We start from the raw sequence: 22,472 nt of genomic DNA, 5'->3' as shown, positions 1-22,472 counted from the left end.
ACTGTTGAATGCAAGATAATTAGGCTTTCAGTTGTTTCTTAAAAGAATATACAGCGTTGCTGTTCACATTTCTTCAGGCAGGTGGCTTCAGTGTTTAAAGACCCTGGATGAAAAATGCTTTTTGTGCTTTGTCTAGGCTGTGAAAGAGTTTTCTCTTTGGGCTTTCTCTAACATTAATGAAGATTGGAAGTTGAAGTCGCCCTCACGGGAGCTATAGACAGTCCATTTATTGCGTGAGAATAAACTGTTAAAGCATATCTCGGCTCATTTCTATAAAGACCTGTCTACTCGCTGAGCCTTTGATGGGCAGATGAAGAAAACTAAACAACTGGAGCTTCCTGGTGGATATTTGAAAATGAAATTCAAAGTCCAAGTGATTGACAGTGTGTGGGATACCTTGTATTTTCTCAAATCAAATTAAACTGGGGAGGAATAACTGTACACACTGGTATTAGGTTAGATTTACATAAGCGCTCCATTAGTAGTCAAGTATTGTAACTTCGCAGCTATGTGTTATATAGATAATTAGAGCTGGTTGTGAAGTGTGCTTTCTATTCTCAAATTTGAGATGGAACGATACGGCTGCATTTCAAATTGACACTTGGGGTGGAACTAATATTTACTCAAGCATATGTACAGTACAGTTTACAGTGTTCTCACCCACCCTTCCACTCAGCAGCCCACCACCCTGTGAATAACATGATGCACAGTGGCACATATGCACACCCTGTCATACAGTTCGCAGTCATTTGGAAAATTGGCAAGGGGACTTTATCTAAATGACACTGCAAGACTGAATATTCCAGTGCAATCTCTCAGTAAGAGGATCTGATATAAATTGTTTGGACTCTCAGTGCCCTGCTTCACACCTTGCTTTGGGCTTTTATTTGGCTGCCTGGAGCAAGGAATATGCGGTGTAGTTTGGTTTGTTTTTTCTCTAACTTGTACTCACCATGCATGCGTTTTTGGGTATAGTTTACACAGAAGTTCATTTGTGTCTTGTTTGTGCATTCATGTGGCGTGTGTGGGCTTTCATGTGTAAGCATATCTATATCTGCCTGCATGCATGGTGCTTCATTTTGGCATCTATGGGCCATACATGCGTGACCAATCAGCTCACAATCACCTGCGGTTAAGTGGAAAGTATACAGTGTTCCAACCAACCCAACTGTAAACAAGAGAAGAGAAGAGAAGAGGAAATACCGGTTGATACCAGACTGCTCTCTTCCATTCCAACCAGAAAGGTGTACGGTTCATAGCAGAGGCTTTCATTTGGTCATTAGTCTCTATCAGCTCCCGTCTGTTAGTGTTAGTATGTGTCAGAGAGCTATCTTTCTCACTCTCCAAGGTTTGATGATGGAGAGGTAATTTCAGCTTTATGGCGGTGTGACTCTAATGATGAGGAAGCCATAGCTGAAAGCATGCAAAGGCAGTGAGAAGTGCTTTCTGTCTTTCCCCACATGTATATACAAAAAGACACATCTGAGCTTTTTATGTGTACATAGGAAGTATGTATGTGTGGATACAAACGGGAAAGGTTCCAACTTGTACTGCTGTCCCCATCACTGAATAGGCTTTTAATGGAGAGTAATGAGGAGCACTTTTGTGGCAGATGTGCCCTCCCTGCAACAGCGTTTTACCCCGAGACTTTAAAAACTGACCCGAGTGAGACGTCAGCAGGCACCAGTCTCTCCTTGCTTGGTACGTGTTGCAGGAATTTGAACAGGCTGTTGACCAAGTTTGCCTCGAGCACCTCGCTGCACCCAAGCAAGTAAGAGTAAGTATCATTTCAGCATAGCACCTAGAGTCACATTAAATGACAAAAGCCCTAGCAGTGTTGGCCAGGCCCAAAATCTGTTACAGGGCCATCTTCTTCACTGGAGTGTGAAATTATTTTAGCTCTTTCCTCATTATAGGATTTTAAAATGCATTATAGTTAGGGCCTTTATGGTGTGCCGCAGCATTAATTCAATTTGCCCCATTCACGCTTTCTTATTATCACTCTCAGTTCAAGCTACAGGGGGAGGAAGCTGCTGAGCAGTGCTCCCCAGCCTTATCTATAAAGGATATAAACTACACTACCCAGCTCAATCAGAGCCAGCCTGGACTGTTCCATCCATTTTTCCTCTGACTCCCCTCTCCCTCGTTCTGGATGCTTCTTTCTGTGGTGACCTCCATCTTTCTTTCGATCGTCTATCCCTCTCTCCATTTCCTTCTGAGTTGGTGATTGATGGGGGTGGTCCAAGGAGCACTTTCGATATCTTTCCATAGACACACTCGTGTAGGCAAACCAACAAACACACAGCCTGTGCACGAGCTCAGATGCTACACACATGAATACAAACGCAAAACCAGGGCCAGGCAGAAGCAACAGAGGCAGCCGCACAGGTTTAATGGGAAAACAAGCCACAGTGTATGGGTGAGACAGCATTAATCTATCACTGAAACCAGAACTGGACTGTGTTTGTTTAGCACACCATAGAAGGAGGCATTCCGGGAACACCCCATCACTATCTGTTATGTGCAAAAGTACAATAATGTATTGAGCACAGCAAATGTGTTCCTGCGGAAGTACAGCAGATTAGTATGGAGCAGCTGCGTGAAGCGGGACTTGAGCTCTGACAGTGCTCCTCCACACTTGCATGAATGCACTTCGATTAAACACACACAGACATGTTTTGTCCATGTGTGTTTAGACAAAGATGCACAGTAACATGCTATACACTATACTAGTCCACATGCATTAAACTGTAACTCAGCATGCGATTGCAGGCAGGCTTACTGGCAATGGGGGAAGAGGAAGAGAGGATAAACTCCTCATTTAGATATCTAATCCCGTGAGCAGTCTGTCCTGTGTGGACCATCATCTCCCGTCATTAGCAGCAGGCCAGCAAGATTAAAAAAGATCAATGTTTATCACCCACTGTGTGCGAGGAAATCCAAGTCTTAAACCTCCCCATGTCATCACAATTAATCACAATATCTGCTATCACAGCTATGTTAACAACAGAAATTCATGATTATAGTAAATTCATAATCAACCTTAATGCCCCAAATCTGTGATAATGTTCACACGCTCACAGTGGATGAGCTCATACTAACATTATTAAAAGTAGTAACACTCCATCAGTTGGATTTAGTGTAAATATAGGGTGATCTTGCACTCAATCCAAATATTAAGACAAGCTGAGTGACTCATTTGTAACTTTGAACGCACAATTATTCACGGGGCGGACTGAACATTTATGGTAAGATCCTCAATTTAGTGTTTGACAAACGCAGCCATTTCTCAGTTAGAGATATCCATCAAAACTAACTTATCGCACATTCACACAATTAATTATTGAAATTACTCGATTAAATGGCAGCTGCAGTGTCAGGGCAGAAAGGGCAGAAGTAATTATGAGTCGATAACTTGTGAAAAATGACATGCAAAACTGTGGACAGAGCCTAGGCAACAGAGTTCTTGCAGAATAAGAAAGCTGAAAGCAAAACTGAAAGGATCCCTTTCCCTGCCATTTTCTTTATTTAATTTTCAACAAAAGCGGGTTTAAGAGCTGCAGGAAACTTAATTCTAATTCTTGATCCTTAATGCGTGGCAGTGGTGCATGCTTCCCTGTTTCCACAGCAAGGCTGGCACTACTTATGACACCGTAACATCCCTATCCCATCCTTCTCAGCACATCATAAGACTGTGGAGACCATATGGTCTGATTAGTCGACAGAATTAAGCTCTACACTGTCGAGGCAGCGAGAAAGATAGATGAGGAGAAAAAAAAAAGCCTTGCACGTTCAGTGGTTCCGCTGAGAACAGACACAAATTCGTAGCTGGAACACATTTAGAGAAATAAAAACGCATGCTCCACAAGCACATGCCTGAGCCAAGATTGGAACAGATAAAGCAGAAATGTCCAAGTACAGAAAGGAGGAACATAACAGAAGCATACAACAGACAGATCAGGAAACAATCAGAACAAATACTGTCTTTTGTGTGTCACCCACAATCTTAAGATCCTTTGTCTGCATATCATTCTTCATCTCTGCAACTGTCTCAAACTCTAATTTTAAACATCCATATAGCAATGTAGCATGTAGCTGCTCTCCCCCCTCGATGCCCATCAGCCCTGAGAGGCACTACATTATCTCCACATCTAAGACACCTGCTCCTGCAATCAGTTGGACTCTCTCTCTCTCTCTGTCTGTTTTTCTGCAATGGATTAAATAACCGAACCATGAGATGGACATCATCTTCAAACACATCTTCTAATCTGGGCCTCAATTCCCTAGTCTTCTCTATAGTCTTTTTGATCGCCAGTGAGACGAAACTTTTGCAACCCTTTTTCTTCACTCTACCATCTCATTTTGGATGGCACTGATTTTCATCTTCTTAACAAAAGGATGTGAAAATTGGTGCCACGCAATTACTACAATTTCTGCAATTTGCCCGCTTTGCTCCAAAGCAAAGTTCACGGCATGTCAAAACATCTCACTAGGAAACTTGGCCAGCCATGTGATCTTTTGCACAGCATTAAGAAATCTCCTTGTTCACAGTTCACCCGGCAGAGATTTCAAAGTTGTCCATGTCCTGTGTGTTTTTCAGTGCCTTCTTGAGCCACCGAATGCAGGGCTGCAACCATTGTTATGCTCAGTTAATTGGACCTTTGGGTACAAAAGGTTGAAAAATTCAAGACCAAATAGATAAATAAGCACGAGCACTGAATTCCCACGACATATCCCAGCGCTAGCTCCAATTTTCCTTTGCTCATTCTAGCCTATAGGCAGGCTTGTCTGAAAGGCTGATTCATTAGAGTGCTTCAGGACAGTTCTATCAGCCCTTCGACTCAATCACACACCTACCTCTCTGCCAGTTTGTAAACTATCAGCAACAGTCTGTCACAGCCTGTTCGGCGACATATAAATTGTTGTTTAAAGTGATGTTTTGTGACTGTGAGCAAAACTGCTCCTAGTTAATCAATACCACAAAATCAATTCAGCTCTCTGGGGAAATGTCACATAGAGACTACCCAGCATGCAAAGGTGGGGCAAAAACAAAAGTTTTAGATGGATGGAGGAAGTGGCAGATGAGGCAGCGAGCCAATGAGCTAAAGCATAACCGGTTCATTACAAATCATTCCGCATTAAGGGAAACAAGGCAAACACAATAGCAGATGATTAAATTATGTCAACAAAACCCCCAAACTCACACCTTTGTTTCCCGCTAAGCTGGTGTCAGAGCATCATGGATTAGATTTATTAAAACAAAAGCTTCTCCACTGGTGATAAGCTTCTTGTTCAATGTGTGAGCTGTGCTCATTTATCACACAGGTAGACATCGGGCTGCACAGAGGAATACTGAGAATCTGTGCTATTGGAGGTCAGCAAGACATTTACCTGACAGCGCCTGCCTCTGTGCAATGTCTTGAGCTGACAATGTCTGTGGTAATGGGCATCAATAATGCAGACCCTTGGCCGAATAAAAACTCCCTGTCGCCATGACTATCCTCACAGCCCTGTGCGACAGCACATATGCTTGCACTCATCTCCTGCTGCACCACACACAACATGTGTGATATACAGTATGAGTGTGGGCTGAATGCCTACGTTTCTGTAATTCCAAGATGGCCCACAGAATAACAGAAATAGTCCACATTTCTTGAGCTTTAATTATTTTTGGGGGCTGACATTGAGTAAACGTCTTAACTTCCTTCCTTAACAGCTTGTTCTGGTACACGGGGTTTACCAGTCTGACCCCAGATCAGAGCAATGTGTGATCTTAAACTTTAGTTAAAGGCCAGACGTGACAAAATCACATTAAACGCCAACTAAAAACTGCAGTTCTTGAAATGGTCACTTGGGGGCTGGTTCCAAGAACGATTCAATCCACATACATCCCATTTTAAATATGATAGCAAGCTGATACAAAAATAATTATTTCAGTCCCTAAAGATAATTTTCCCTTAGTGACACATTCATCCCAATTGTAAAGACAGTTATGCAGTCACCTCCACCCCAGCTGAACACTGACATTTTAAAGGCAGAGTGGCTAAAGCTAAAGCTACACAATGCTCAGAGCCAACCACAAGACAGCAGCCTCAGTGAGAGTCTTAGGTATGAGCAGTGAAAAGATCAAAGCAATTACGAGGAAAATTATGGAGACGAGTGAAAAAGAGAAAAGGGCGGATGTCTTGTTATCTGGTGAGGTTCTAAACATACTAGAAGATGATGTAAGTAACTGACATTTGGTTTGTTATATAAATCTGTTGCACCTACTTTTGTTTGGTAAGGTAAAAAATGTCAAGGTGACTGTACAGCAACTCATTCTTAGTTATTTATTTGTAACAGCGCTCCTTCTTATAGCTGAGTACTTTATTTTCAGTTGTTTCAGTCAGAGATCTACTTTACTGAGATCTGGGGGAAATAGTAAAGTTTTAACTATTTATTTCATTGTGAAAAGAATATTTTGTGTTGTTTTTTCTTTGTATATGCTGTAAATTACAGCGCTTAAGAAAAGAAACTCTAAACTGGCAAACACTCTTTATTGACAGGCCAAAAGAACTGGACAAGAAAATTGCAATCACTGCATCTCTAATAATTATAACCCTGTGATAGACTGCCCAGGGTGTGCCTTGATTTCTGCCTTGTGACAGTGAGTCTGACTGAGCAAGTGATTGGGAAAATGTGTAGATGGATTAAAAAAGACAATTTTAAATAAAAATAATAATATCTAGAATTCGCAACTCCAGGCGAAGGTGTTGGGATACTTGCTACTTGCAGACTCGGACTGTGGCTTGCTGTCGATGGGAGCAAAAAGTTGTTGATAAACAGCTTGTTTATGAAAACAGGTGTGCCTAATAAAGAGGCAGACATTCTGAAATTGAAGTGTGTTTCTGTTAATCATACTGTAGGTTCATGGGAGCATGGTGAAAAAAGTGGGCCATGCTGTAGTCGAACTCACAACCTTCAGCTTCCAAAACGTTAAAGAACATGTATTAACCCACTAACTCAAACGGCAACGCAACAAAACTCAAAACTTGCATGTCCCACATGAGTTAGTGGAAAGTGTGCCACAGCAGGCTGCAGCCACACTATGGTGAGACACAGGTCAAACAGTCCACCAAGGATATTCAAATCAATGTGGCGTGACACGAGAAAAGTAGCCCTTTTCTCTCGGTATAATCAAACAGCTTGTTGCTGTACAGTGAACATAAGTGTACCTAACAAAGTGGCACAGTGTCCTTTTAGAGTAGTATCATTCCATAGAGCATACAGCTCTGCTTGATCATGAAGAGTGCCCCATGGTACACTTGAACTCAGAACCTTGAGAATACAAAGGAAGAAGAAGTGAGCAGTAATACTACTATGCACCGAAGCAGCGGCAGGACCAGTGCACAAACGAGCCAGTCATTCTGAGGTACGAACAGCGTCTCTACGACAAACGGTTACTACTACTACTAATAATAATAATAATAAATCCATCCATTTGCTTCTGCGTATCCTTTTTCAGGGTTGTGTGTGTCGTGTCGTGTCGCCTCTCACCCAGTTGTCTTTGGGCGAGAGGCGGGGTACACCCTGGACAGGTTGCCAGTGTGTCACAGGGCTAACACATAGACAGAGACAACCATTCAAACTCACATTCACAACTATGGGCAATTTAGAGTTTCCAATTAACCTATCCCCACTAAGTGCATGTCTTTGGACTGTGGGAAGAAGCCGGAGTACCCAGGAAGAACCCACGCAAACACAAAACATGCAAACTCCACACAGAAAGACCCCGGCCTGATGGTGGAATTGAACTCAGGAACTTATTGCTGTGAGGCAACAGTGCTAACCATCGTGCTGCCCCGAAAAATGAAGCCAATTCACAGACCAGTAAGTGAGTAAGTGGCAGTCAATAATTGTCAAGATTCAAAGCTAGTTACAGCTAGTTCTGAGCTAGTTTAAAAAAGACAAATATAAATCCTGAACTTTTCAGTCAGCAATAGCATAGCAAAAAACGGTAATTGTGGCTAAAGAAGGGCACTGACTGACTGTTTACAGTGGGGCAAAAAAGTATTTAGTCAGCCACCGATTGTGCAAGTTCCCCCACTTAAAATGATGACAGAGGTCAGTAATTTGCACCAGAGGTACACTTCAACTGTGAGAGACAGAATGTGAAAAAAAATGATCCTACCATGAATCCACATGGTAGGATTTGTAAAGAATTGATTCGTAAATTAGGGTGGACAATAAGTATTTGGTCACCTCAAACAAGGAAAATCTCTGGCTCTCACAGACCTGTAACGTCTTCTGTAAGAAGCTTTTCTGTCCCCCACTCGTTACCTGTATGAATGGCACCTGTTTGAACTCATCATCTGTATAAAAGACACCTGTCCACAGCCTCAAACAGTCAGACTCCAAACTCCGCCATGGCCAAGACCAAAGAGCTTTCGAAGGACACCAGGAAAAGTATTGTAGACCTGCACCAGACTGGGAAGAGTGAATCTACAATAGGCAAGCAGCTTGGTGTGAAAAAATCAACTGTGGGAGCAATCATCAGAAAATGGAAGACATACAAGACCACTGATAATCTCCCTCGATCTGGGGCTCCACGCAAGATCTCATCCCGTGGGGTCAAAATGATCATGAGAACGGTGAGCAAAGATCCCAGAACCACATGGGGGGACCTGGTGAATGACCTGCAGAGAGCTGGGACCAAAGTAACAAAGGTCACCATCAGTAACACACTACAACGGCAGGGAATCAAATCCCGCAGTGCCAGACGTGTTCTGCTGCTGAAGCCAGTGCATGTCCAGGCCCGTCTGAAGTTTGCCAGAGAGCACATGGATGATACAGCAGAGGATTGGGAGAATGTCATGTGGTCAGATGAAACCAAAGTAGAACTTTTTGGTATAAACTCAACTCGTCGTGTTTGGAGGAAGAAGAATACTGAGTTGCATCCCAAGAACACCATACCTACTGTGAAGCATGGGGGTGGAAACATCATGCTATGGGGCTGTTTTTCTGCCAAGGGGACAGGACGACTGATCCGTGTTAAGGACAGAATGAATGGGGCCATGTATCGTGAGATTTTGAGCCAAAACCTCCTTCCATCAGTGAGAACTTTGAAGATGAAACGAGGCTGGGTCTTCCAACATGACAATGATCCAAAACACACCGCCCGGGCAACAAAGGAGTGGCTCCGTAAGAAGCATTTGAAAGTCCTGGAGTGGCCTAGCCAGTCTCCAGACCTCAACCCCATAGAAAATCTGTGGCGGGAGTTGAAAGTCCGTGTTGCTCGGCGACAGCCCCAAAACATCACTGCTCTCGAGAAGATCTGCATGGAGGAATGGGCCAAAATACCAGCTACTGTGTGTGCAAACCTGGTAAAGACCTATAGTAAACGTTTGACCTCTGTTATTGCCAACAAAGGTTATGTTACAAAGTATTGAGTTGTATTTTTGTTATTGACCAAATACTTATTTTCCACCCTGATTTACGAATAAATTCTTTACAAATCCTACCATGTGGATTCATGGATTTTTTTTTTCACATTCTGTCTCTCACAGTTGAAGTGTACCTCTGGTGCAAATTACTGACCTCTGTCATCATTTTAGGAGGGGGAACTTGCACAATCGGTGGCTGACTAAATACTTTTTTGCCCCACTGTATATGGAAAAAATGTGGTACGTATTATTTATTAATATTATTAATGTTTATAAATAATATTTATTAAGTCTTATACCATTTACTCCTTTAAGTACCAATTTCTAATATGCAATATTGTAGGAGAAAATTGTGAATGCAGCCATTTTAAAGTATTTTTTTTCCATTTGTTTTTCATTTGAGAGAAAATCCATTAAAACTTGAACGTTATGTCAGCAGAGAGTAACTGGTTTCATTTGTAGTTGTCACACTGGTTGCTTTGAGTTCTCTCCAACAAGAGTCAGCGTTACTATTATTAATCATGACAGTTATGTTCCCCTCACTTTAAACAAAGCAGTTTAGGTTACCCAAACCAAATCACCGGTTTTCAAACAATCCTTAACAGAAAACCGCATAAAAACAAATAATGAATACATTGGATAGAGGATCTTGTTCTTCTGTATCGAAAATCTCTGACAACCCCGCAAAAAGATTTTATCCAAAAGAACACTCTAACAAAATAACTGTCAAGAAAAGGCATGTTTTATCCTGCATGTCGGTGCTTATATAACAATTAGGCGAACGTGACGTTAAACGTTAAAAATAAAATCATTAGAAACAACTAGAAAAGGCATAGATTTCCATTCCTCCAAGCTTTTTTCCACTGTGCTCCTGTGATGCTTGTATTCGATGCGCCAGTCGTTTAGCTGTTTCACATGGAGGGCTCTGTGTAGAACTTTTCTGCCCTCATCCTACCCACTGTAAAAATGATCCCACTTAGTCCCACATATAATTTTCTGTTAAAGATAGCACTGCTATAGGATCAGCAGTAGGATCAGTATCTGCAGATAACCCAGCTTAAGGTGTAGAACTTTGTTCTGAGAGAGAAAAAGTTCAACCGAACATCTTTGCTTTCTCTCTTCGTGCCACTCCAAAGGGCAGATCATACTTTCCTCCTCATCTTCCTTCCATTTGCCCCCAACAATCTTCAGACAAATACGAGCACACGTTGCCCTTTTCGCAGCTACACAGCGCTATATTTTTTCCCCACCCCCCTGTGCCCTGTAGCCATCCATTCAGCACTACAGACTAGAGTACGTGCACACCTCATTCCCCTACTGCCACCCCAACAGTTTCTCACTTCTCCCCTCTAACCATCTGACAATTATTTTTCACCAAGCTGACCTCTCATCAGCAGTATACAACTCCCTGTCTCTCATCTGGCTGCCCTCTACTTATTTTCAGTGAAGCTTAAAAGGGTGCGGAAAGCAACAATCTCACACATTGGCATGTATTTACACACTTCTTCCATCTTTTTCTGCCTCCGTGCTTCTCTGTTTCTTTTTTATTTCATGTTCGGTTTTGACACCTTTGCCTCACTTAACTTTCGTGATCTTAAAGCCACGCGGTGTAACCATGCCCTTAGCATTTAAGTTTGTCCTGACCTTTCTGTGTCCCTGAAAGTAATGTCTTGTATCCACATTAAATATCTCTTCAAGATGTGCACTAGAGCTCCTTTCCTTCTTCTCTCTGCTCTTGTTCTTACTACTTAATCCCATCTTTTTTAAAAAGCGGCACCTACACCCTCTTCCTTTCTCGTGTCAGATACATGAGAGGACTGTAGAGAAGAGAGGATGGCGAGGATGTTGCTTAGACACATACGTTTGATATCTGAGAGACCACAGAGCAGAAATATAATGCTGCAGGCATGTTATGGCTCCACAGCATTTGTCAGACGCAATGAATCTGAGAATCTTTGCCATGGGGAATCTGGATACCAAAAAGCCAATTGCAAGATTTAACATGAAGCAGACTGGTACACAAACAAATTTACAGAATCACATGTGTAGATGAAAAATAATCCCCATCTATACGCGCATGCAACCATATGTACATGCTCACGATCACTAGAGGCAATATTTTTAACGAAATTTAATAAATGCAGACAGCTTTTTGTGAAATTGTTTTCTACTTACACAAACAGCCCCTCAGTCACAAATTACAAACAAAAATGAGATCTCTTCTCAATTCATTTCACATCACAAGGGGAATATGCAAATATAGCTGGGGGGCGGGGGCAAGTAGGAAAAGGGGAAATTGGATTAAAGACAGCATGAGGCAAGATGCTGACTATGAGACTGAGACAGGAAGAAAGACGAGGGTGGAGGAGAGAAAAAGAAAGAGTGCAGGAGACAGTTCTCTTACAAAATGGGCTGAGAAGAGGTGATTACCACAAACTGAATGCCACCCTTCCCACAGATACCCAAAGGAGCGGGAGAAACCACTTCAATATTCCCCATTCCAACTCACAAAGGAATGCACCACTTGCTCGATACTCCTCCTAACCCGTCAAATACCATTAACAGATTCCCACTCAGGTGCAAAGAAAGGGATTCTTCGAATGGGACAACCAAAAGGAAAAATTCTCCACCGCAAATCTAAAGTGACATCCTCTGTGGGGCAGCAAAAATCCTTTACAAGTGAAGCTGTAGAGGTCCCTCACTCCCTCTTCACAAAACAACACCACATAACCATTTTCTGTGAGTCATGAGTCATGGCCTACTTCCATTGCTTTTACTTTTTTTCTTATACCGCTGGTTTGATACATAGAAGCTATGTCAGAAAAATATCATTGTTTTCTCTGGGGATTTCTGCTCTACTGAATATAGTTTAGAAGGTAAATATTTCTCCAACATTAGCAGGGGATCTAGTCAAGGAGAAAGCAAGGATGCTTTGATTGGCCCCCGAGAAAGAACAAACTTCTTAAATAAACACAGCGATGCTACTGTGTGCTAAATGTGATGCAACACAGCTGAAGGACTAGTGTCAAAGCTTGTCCTGAAATCCTGACTGCGTGCCTTCGGTAAGGCTCAAATTTGATCCTAATTTGATCTATGTGCATACACTCGCCATACATAATGCTGATGATGAGATGCACAAAATGCTTTGCTTGCACAGTTAAATAAAGTTTGGAGCAAAGTATAATTAAATGAGAAGAGATTATGCAAAAAAATCTTTTCTGATTGTTTACTTTTACAAAACAGAAAGTAATTCCTAACTTTGCGGGTGTAATTAAAAAAGTAAGTGGTGTAATGAACCACGGCGCTACGATGGTGGTACGTAATACGAGGACATTTCTTCAGAAATCAGCAAGAGTAATAAACAAGTCCCAACTTGTTAAAAATGGAAGCAGTCAGACACGACAGTATGTTGGATGATTACATTAACTTTTGTTGCAGAAAATACCAATCACAGCGATGACTAATTATATGAGATGGGATCACAGCACTACATATCAGTAGGGTAATTTCAATCGAGTTCATGAGACTCAACAGCATTCCAGTTATGATCAATGGGTTTCCACCCGAAAAGATGTTGGTACTTTGTTAACGTGGCACAATGTGCGGCACTGTGTGGCAAAGCCAGAACAACAAAGCTATGTAGATTTGCTGCTGGTGCGAGAAGGAAAGAGCAGTGAATGATTTACCTTACAGTAACTCGTGCATATAAATGAACAGATAAACAACTAGGTATATAAGTTAAGCCTTAGCACTTCCCTGGGTTTCCCTGAGTGGAGATCACAAGTATCTCTGATTAATTGTAATCTGCACTACAAGTTCCCTACAAGTTCCCCAAGTGGGCTATTAGTGGGCTACTGACAAAAACCCTGTCATCATATTCCTGGATGACAAACAGCAGTTCCGAATTATATCCTGAAGTAAAAATTTTTTACATGATAATCTCAAATTAAAACAATATTCAACTTTAATCCAAGTAAAACATTTTCCCATCACTGCAAAAACTCAAGCAGAATGCTTAGTGTTCAAACATTTCATGTCGTAGACTCATGCATGGAGCAAAGGCTGAGTTTTTGGTAAGCGGATGCTCTTCTGGGTAAATATGTACGTGAGGATGGACCCCTGCTGAGAGTAATCAAGAAACACTGTTCCCCTAATCTGCAGTGTGCCAGAATAATTTATCCGAGATGCATTTTCATTATCATTTCATAAAATGAAAAGGATCTCCATCCAGAGGAGCGCTATAGTCCTGGTTAAAAAAACAAACAAACAAATGAATCACTGCAAGTATGCCTTACAACACATAGACTATCATGCGATCTGTGTACTGGTCATACACAGAGTACACTGAGTTTTTGCTTGCTCTTTGAAAATGCTATGAAGGAAGAACAATTACAAAAATGCTGGAGATTTCTTTGCTTTGACATCTGGGAAGGTGGAACTGTTACTGAAGGTAATACACGAGTATAAGGTGGTCAGGCTGGTGTAAGAACACAGACAGGCTGTTGTTCCAAAGAAAATGCAGTGACGTATTAGATCATGACCGAAAAATCCTCCACTGGCAAAGGAAAGCCGTGACATTGAGAAAGGAATACCTGCACAAGAAGGATGAAATCACAAAAGGTATCTGAGCCTAGCTTTAATGTTCTGGTTTATTTTTTATGACTGATAAGACCCAGTAAGGAAGCAATAGGTGTCATTATTTCCAGTAGTCTGTCTGCCCATCCAGACTAAAACAAAATCCCAGCACTGCCAAAGTAAAACAGCAGCATTTTACACATTTTACAACAAAAAGGCTGTGGCATTGATGCAACCAGAGTGTCAAACTAGACTTTTTATCTCCTTTTTCAACAGCACTAATAACAGCTCTTCTGATGACTCTAATCATAAGGCAGTACCCACAGCAAATCCATTAACATAAGAAAGCCTTACACCAGTGTGATTAGTATTTCATGGCCACATTAACTAGTTAATGGACACATTCACTACACATTTAGAAAATCTGCATTCCCCCGCTAATTACAGAGAGTACTTATTGTCCCACATGGACTTTAACCTGTGTGTTCTTGGAATCATCCACCGAAGCGTGCATTAAGCTGTAAAAACAATAAATAAATCACACATTTAATCTGCGAGCAATGGCTTATGGTAGCAATGGGAATAGAAGTAGTGGTTAAAAATACAAGACGGAAACATCAGTAGTGTTGCTCAAAATGAACAGAGGCTTGATTTTTTTCACGAGTACTGTTACAGCCATATACAGGAACTGAGGCCATGCACAAACTTACAACAAGAGAGTGGAATCCCACATTGTTGCAGCTGCAACGAGCAACCTGCATCATTATAAAAGTAATGCAGAACTTTATCTTTGTACAGTTTGTTAAAATGCATTTTCAAGCTCTAGGATTTATCTCCATGGCCTTGTTTTTCAATTCAATTCAATTCAAATTTATTTATATAGCGCCAAATCACAACAGTCGCCTCAAGGCGCTTTATATTGTACAGTAGATCGCACAATAATAGATACAGAGGAAAAACCCAACAATCATATGACCCTCTATGAGCAGCACTTTGGCGACAGTGGGAAGGAAAAACTCCCTTTTAACAGGAAGAAACCTCCGGCAGAACCAGGCTCAGGGAGGGGCGGGGCCATCTGAGAATGCTGTTGATTATTTTTCCACATCACAGACATTTTCTTTCTTTCTTTTTAAGGTGAGCGTTAAATGTTCCTTCCTGGAATGCTGTTTGATCTGTTTATTAGACTGCTGTCTGACAGCTTTCTATTTGACATTCAGCAGGTGACCATCAGCGCCACGGATGGCTCAGTGCCACGGAGAGTTCAATAAGTAAAATAACTCAAGATGACACAACGCATGGGGCCTCATTAAAAATGTTGTTTTTGTGCCTGAGGTCAGTCTTCATGTGACTATCCAGCCTCATAATTGCACACAAACATATACAAAGAGAGAAACACAATTTAGAAAACATCTCACTCCTTCTTTCTCTAATGTCTCCAAGAGCACTCTCCTTTAACTTTGAGACACAGCACTAATTTGCTGCAGTACCAAAGCAGATCCTAATGCAAAACCACACGGGATATTAGGTGAAACCTCTAAAAATAAAAAATGGACTCATTCTATCAGAGATGTGTGTATGCAAGGATTGGGAGTGAGACGAGCAGAAGAAAGGCCTGTCCTCCCAGACTGCCGTCAGGATTCTGTCTGGCAAGCTGTAGTCACAGGATAAAGGACATGCCATGCCTTTGATCAGGAGAGGAGAGTTTTGCAGGTGAGAGAGGTAAAATGGAGGAAGATCTGAATATCTGTCAGACTGGAGCGGCTGAATTCTGTTACGCATCAGATTTCTGACTGTTTTTGCTTGTTCTGGGGGGGGGGGGGGGGGGGGAATAAAAAAAACTGCAGACACCCTTTACAAGAATGTGTCCCAATCAGCCATGCAATTACCATCCAGAACATGCTGTGCAATGAAGCAGCAGCAGGCAATTCAAATGAAAACAGTGCAAACTGTTTCCTGCTCACTGTGCAGCTCAATTACAAAGCAAATCAATTTGATCCCCTTATTTTATTTTATTTTTTTTACTTGTTTTTAAGCTCGACGGTAAACTTTTGGAGCAGCAAAACAGAACTCGAATATCTGATGCACACACGACTTTCACCTTCCCTCCGATATTTGAAAGGTTTCCTGACTGTAGCAGAGCTTCTTCAAATCCCTGGGACTAGAGAGTGAATGAGAGGAGGATTAGAGGGGTAATGTGAGTAGATGAGAGAGTGAGGGTCGCTGTGATTTGCCACTCTGCAAGGATTAGCTCGGAAAACATCTTCACAGTCACAAACTATGTCAATCAAGGATGTGATTCAGTCAGTTTAAAAAAAATTAAGTAAAATAAATCTTTAACCTAAAAAATACTCTTCTTCTCGTTGCCACAAGTGTGCCCCATATCGCTCACCATTATTTAAATATCGTATCCATATCAAAATAACTGGAAGAGCCATCTAACAATGTCTCCACTGAGTGTGTCACTAATGGGGATTCTGGATGTATAGATGCCATGTGGCACACCTGTGGAATAAGCCTATAGGCTGCAGCTACACCTACCGCCCTGAATGAATGCACTCCAGATGTCAGGCCTATTCAGGGGGCTCCTCTGATGAGGGGTGAGCGGGTCCAGATGGCGGCACAGTTTTACCATGTGCTTATAATGTGCAAGCATTCCGTTTAAATAGGGCATTATCACCACAATGGAAATAATTACAGTCAACAGAAAGGGGGGTGGGAGAGAAACATGGCCTAAGTTTAGCGCCGATTAACAGAAGAATAATCAACGCACCTCTTTTATCTTGAATCTTTACAGTGAGCTCCACGAACGGCTCTGCCTCCCTATCCAGCCTCCTGGTTATTGTGATATCTCCGCTGTCGCGGCCCACGCTGACCGGAGAGCTCTCTGACTCCGGGTAAATCAACTCGTAGCTGGCTGATTGAAATCTGGTGGGACTCAAGCTCGTTATGACCGAGCCGATGCTGGCGTCTTCGGACACGTTAAGAGAAACCACGGAGCCAGGGTCAAGTAATGCCCTCGGCGAACGCCCTGCCCTCGCTGTCCCCGCTAATTCAGCAGGACGCGTCGCCCACCGCTGTGGAGCGACAGTAACCAACACAGCCTTACTGGTCAGAGGGGGCCATCCGTGGTCTCTGGCATAAACGCAGAATTTGACTTTAGAAGGGAGCCCCAGGATTGAGTCGACCAGTAAAACTTCGCCTGTTTTCGGGACAACATAGAAACTGCCATTTTGGGGGACAGAGATATACGTCAACTCTGCGTTTTTTCCGCTGTCTGCGTCGACAGCCTCCAGCCTGTAAACTACACTACGGAGGGCAGTGGTGTCATGTAAACTTATGTGAATGTTGTCTGCACTGCGAAAAGTCGGTTTGTGATCGTTGGTATCCAAAACGTCCACTTTTACCGACGCAACATCGAAGACGATAGACCCAGGTGCGCAGGTCTGGCAGCACAGACCTAAGCTCAGCAGGTATTCTGAGCGAGTCTCTCTGTCTAAAACCCTGGAAGTTCTGAGCAATACACTTCCCCGCTTGTGGTGAGCGAAGGCTCGGAAAGCTTCACTGCCGTTTCCATACAGTTTGAAGTGCGTTCCGGAGACCGGGCACCATTTTTGCGCGGTGATGCGCCTCACCGGAATAATCAGTCCGTTTACTTTAGAACACGGCGGTGAGTTCTCAAAAACATGCCCGTGGAAGAAAGGCAGTCGCTCCTGTGCTTCATATCCAGCAGCTGGCGTCAGAAGGCAGCATAACAAAACACCCCAAATCATGTTGGTGGCAAGTTATGTACCCCCGAGTGTCTCAGAGGGGTTGGTAGGAAATCCTTAAAAAAGAAAGGAAACACACTTGAGAAACATTTCCTTCATAGCCATCCACGGTGCGGTCCTTCCAGGAGAGCCCTCTGAACTTTAAGCTGTTTCATCCTGGGAGATCCGCCTTTCGGCTCCATGTAACACGGCAGCGTGCAGGCAGCCCACAGCGCTGCAGGCAGTTTGTTGTGTTCGCACCCAGCGTTCAGCACTAGAGCACCGGACAGCGCCAAGCGCGGGGGCGTGGCGGCGCACGGGGACGGAGCTCCTCGGTGCACCCCACCCTGTGTGATGGTCAGGAGGGTCTCTGCCTCAAACCTCTGCACGGCGGCACAGCGTGAGCACGCGCAGCCGTCCGAGCGGTGTGCCACATAAATCCGCTCTCTCGACTGAAGGATAATCACTCGTGCTTCCTGTCCAGAGAAAGTCGATAGAAAGCAGATCCACCATTTCCCTAGACGCTAAATAAACAGCGGTCTTCAAACACGGCAGTTAGAGGTGCCTTGCTCGAGAACACTGGCGCACAAGTTATGAGGAATTATCCATGCAGCACTCCCATGTGTTCAGTCCGTTCACAAGTCTTCTCTGAACTTTAGATTACTCTTCTTATCAGGCATTACATTTCTGAGCTGCTCGCACTCATGGCGCAGAGAGACAAAATAAACTGAAAATGCACCAATATGAATGCAAATCCGAGGATCTGGGCTGTTAAACTGTGTAAACATGACTGCTTTACGACGGGCTGTGCTGAGTAGCGTCTTTGCCTCTAGCGTTATGGCGTTATGCACACCAGAGTTCAAATTAAGACTGTCACCCTGATTGCTCTTCCTTTCCCTCCCCACTCTGCTGGTGTGCCACGCACCCACATCGCTCTAAACCTAATCTGTAGGGGTCTACTGCTAATTCTCACAACTCCCCTCACCTCTCTGTAAGTGGAGAGTCAGAAGAGTAAACACTGTATGAAGCTTTGAGTTGTCGGAAAGATAAGAAAATAATGGGCTAGAGAGCAAGCTCTGTTGAGCTTGTCTCCCATGTCATGTCAGCCTTTTACCTTGAAATGCACGCAGATCAATATTTATATGCCTTGGGGGTGTGATGTTACGCTGGGTATGTAATTCAATGCCATGCATTGCTTCTATGCTCATGCTCTTGCCAGAATCTGTATTCAGTTTGAAAATTCATCAAAGCTCCCGCTGAAAGATTCTTATCAATTCAAAACCACAATCCATCATAGCAATTTTAGCCAAATCCACTCTACAGTAAACTGTTCTTTTCAGGCAATAACTCTGGTAACTGGCAGCGAGCCTCCAGACAATTCTGAATCACAGCCTGCAGCTGGAGCACAAAGCTCATATTGGTTGCTTGTTGTATTCCTTTATGTGGCACCAGCTCTAGGCTCTAGGCTGTGTCACCAGGACACGTGAGCCATCCCACACTCTCGCTGGTGTTTTTACAATCTCTGACCACAGGAGGGAAAGGCATATCAAAACGTGTCCACCAAAATAACCCCAGAGCATTCTATGACAGGGAGCCCATTGATGGGAAATGACCTCATGCAATATTATCAGTGTTTCCATTGAAGGTGAAATTGTGATACCTGAAACAGACACTGTCAGGGAGGACTCTGTGCGCTCTGTTGAGCTCGGCAACTTTTCTTTGAACTTCCTAAGTGCTTCATGAATGCAAATCAAATCCTGTCTTTTATCATGTTGTCTCACATGGTGAAATTCACCGTGACTGCCAGCATGGGAGATAGTGTAGCAGAGGCTAATTCAATCACCGGGGCCAGGCCAGAGTGTGAGGGATAGTTTACTTGAGGGTTGCGGCAGTTATCTACAGAGATGAAATGCCAACATACAACACATCAAAACAACAAAGCTGTAATGAATTTAAAAAAATAAAAATAATGAAACTGTCTCATTATCCCTCTACTCTAACAGATAACTCAGAGCTGCAGGGTATTTCCAAAAAAAGAAAGAAAGAAAAAACTCATGCTGAAGAAAGCAGCAAGTGAACATTAGAAAGCTTCATGCTTACTTAATGAATAATTGACCAAATCTATTCCCGTCATTCAAATAGAGGCAGACATAGCTTTTGAAGGCAAAGTTTGCAGCCTAGCATTTCAAATACTCCTCAGAGACAAATGAAGGATAGGACTGAAGGAAAGGCATATGTTCTATAAATTGATGTCAATGTCTGTCATTCTTCTGGCAAAAATGGGCTCAAAACATCCTGAAAAGATGAAAGTTAGTGTTAAGAGGATTTAGTACAAACATCAGTTAACAGGCAGTTAGGGCCCAACATGAAATAGAGTAGGCTGATGTTTTTAAAAACGAGTCATTCAGCAAAAGTCGATGAAATAATTGCCTTAAACAGGCAGGTTTATTAAAAGGAACGGCAGGACATTTACAATGGATGACTAAGCATTCAGCTCTCAGGTTACTAATCGCTAGTGAACGTTTATGGGGAACATTTATGTAAACTCTCCCCCCACTAGTTTTCCTGGAAAAGCTGCAAAGAGCCTTTTCTGGAAACACAATGATGCCCGACAGGAGCAGCATGGTGTGCTCTGTAGCACCGTTCGTTTAAGTGTTCCTGTGTATATGGTACCCTAAGGACATTTTCCCTCATCACAACCTGAAGGCAAAAAAGCAGTTAAAAGAGCTGAATAAATATAAAAACATTTCACTTATGTGTTAGGTACAGCTAATTAGATATGATCTGTGATCCCCTTGTGGCTTCTACCTATTAGTGTAGGATTTAAGCTCGGCAGTAGAAACCATAACTGTTTATTAACACAGATATTAATTATGGGGAAACGTGAGCGATCAAGTTCAGATGGTATCTTCGCCAATAATAGTACTGGAAGTTTTGAAAATGACAAATAAAAAAATCATACTAAAAAAACAACCAAACCAAACCATCTCATTACCGACTGTCTATTCTGAGCCTTTTAACTCAGAACAGTATACCCCCTAAAAGCTGACGCTCATTCACAGGATGAATGAATAAGTTTAATAAAATGAGTACAACAGCAGCCACTTTGAAGGAAAAAGCCCCAAATAATCTATTGATTAATGCAAGGCTTGTTTTGGTAGAAAAAGGAGGGGGAAAACGAGCCACTTCAGGGCCACATCATGTCTGTGGAGACATTTTATTATATCTACATTCTGATTAGTGGGGCCTAGGGCTTTCTCGGTGATTAGCGCACTAAGAAATAATCACTGAGTTGAACAGTATCTCCTTGTAGCCCGGAACAATCACGACTTTTTATTAGCACATTAAAAGATTTCTCACATCACGAAAAGACACAGGAGATAGTGACTGCAAAATAAAAGAAAAAAGAAAATGAGCACTGCTGCTCAATAGTCCCTCTCACTCTGCCGGACTAAAAGGTGAAATTTTTAAGAGGCAGTGGTGATGTTCTCTTTGAAATGCAGTTTGGAGAGTGAGAACATTACCTCGGATGAACACTGAAGCTCCACAGTTCTTTTTCTCAGTTAATTATCCGAGCAGGCCCCCGACATTAGGCAGGTTTCCATTACTCGACCAGTTCAAGGTAATGAACTGATGGTGTACATTCAATAATGTGCTATTTATGAAGCTGAGAGGATTATGAGCGACCCATTGGGGAAAATATGAAAATACTGCAGGCTTCACGAGGAGAGGAGGATAATAACTTCGTCAGACACGGTGTTCCTGTAGCATCTTCCATTTGATTTACAAATGAGCCCAAAACCAAAAGCTTGCCACCCCCTCATTATCTGTGGTCGGATTAGAGGGTCCAGCCCTCTAATCTTCCACCTCGAACTCTGTGAAAACAGAAAAGACTAGCTGTATTTTCTCCGGTGCGTTAAATCACGAGCTCTATTGTTTCTTTCTTTTTAATTTTTTCTTCAGTGTAACAACGTTAAGTGGGGTCTTAATAAGAATGGCTCTAAATGGACATTGTACCCATACATCACACGATATTACCTTCCAAAAGAAGGTCCCTTACCCAGGCAGAGGCCCTGCGGTTCATCATGCCTGTTGTCCAGGGGGAAGAAACGTTATAAAGTCAGTTTAGGAGCTGTTTTCCAGCAGGAACTATCATTTAATAAATAATGAGAGAGACTTTCTGCAGCTGTTAGAACATAAATTTCAGCACTATTTTACAACATGCAGGCTAAAAAACAAAACCCTGGCTGTACAGGTTTTTTACATTCTATATGTGTGTGTTAGCTTAAAGTTGACTGTATATCTGAATGGCTAGTGTGAGCATTTTTCCACCCGTGAGTAGTTGAAAAGCACAGTTTGACATTTTTGTTTTTTGTTAACATTAAAACAAATGAGTATGCTAGCATACCCAGGTACGAATATGGATGCTTTTCGTCTCGGATGCCGTAAATCGTCCTTTTCTTTCTTGTTTGTTCTATATCCCTCCAACTATCCATCTTTTCAGCCTTCTGCACATTTTCAATGAGGCAGTAATGTCAACTGACATCCCCCATTACTGTTCATTTCGAAGCTACAGTTTGCTCAGTCACAGTGAAAGGCCTAAGGCGCCCCCATCTGTGTTTTCAGAGTGCTGCAACGTGGTCAACAGTCCTGCACTCAACGACTGTAAGCGAAGCAAGTGTAAAATTAGTAAGAAAAATCCTGACAGACACTTCAAAAGTTCAAACTG

The 22,472-nt window shown here is 42.5% G+C and overlaps 1 protein-coding gene across 1 annotated transcript in view; it reads right to left on the bottom strand.

Annotated features, from left to right (window-relative positions):
• Positions 1 to 18,023, bottom strand: part of LOC113027094 (neural-cadherin-like) — a 107,979-nt gene extending 89,956 nt beyond the window's left edge. Inside the window, exon 1 of the mRNA XM_026176573.2 lies at positions 16,768 to 18,023. Coding sequence (XP_026032358.1) covers positions 16,768 to 17,767 — 1,000 coding nt within the window. The 5' untranslated portion in view covers positions 17,768 to 18,023. The remainder of the gene's footprint in view (positions 1 to 16,767) is intronic.
• Between the last annotated feature and the right edge of the window lie 4,449 nt (positions 18,024 to 22,472).

Source organism: Astatotilapia calliptera, chromosome 7 (assembly GCF_964374335.1).
Source record: "Astatotilapia calliptera chromosome 7, fAstCal68.1, whole genome shotgun sequence".
Taxonomy (NCBI): domain Eukaryota; kingdom Metazoa; phylum Chordata; class Actinopteri; order Cichliformes; family Cichlidae; genus Astatotilapia; species Astatotilapia calliptera.
This window is presented reverse-complemented; position numbering and strand designations above follow the sequence as displayed.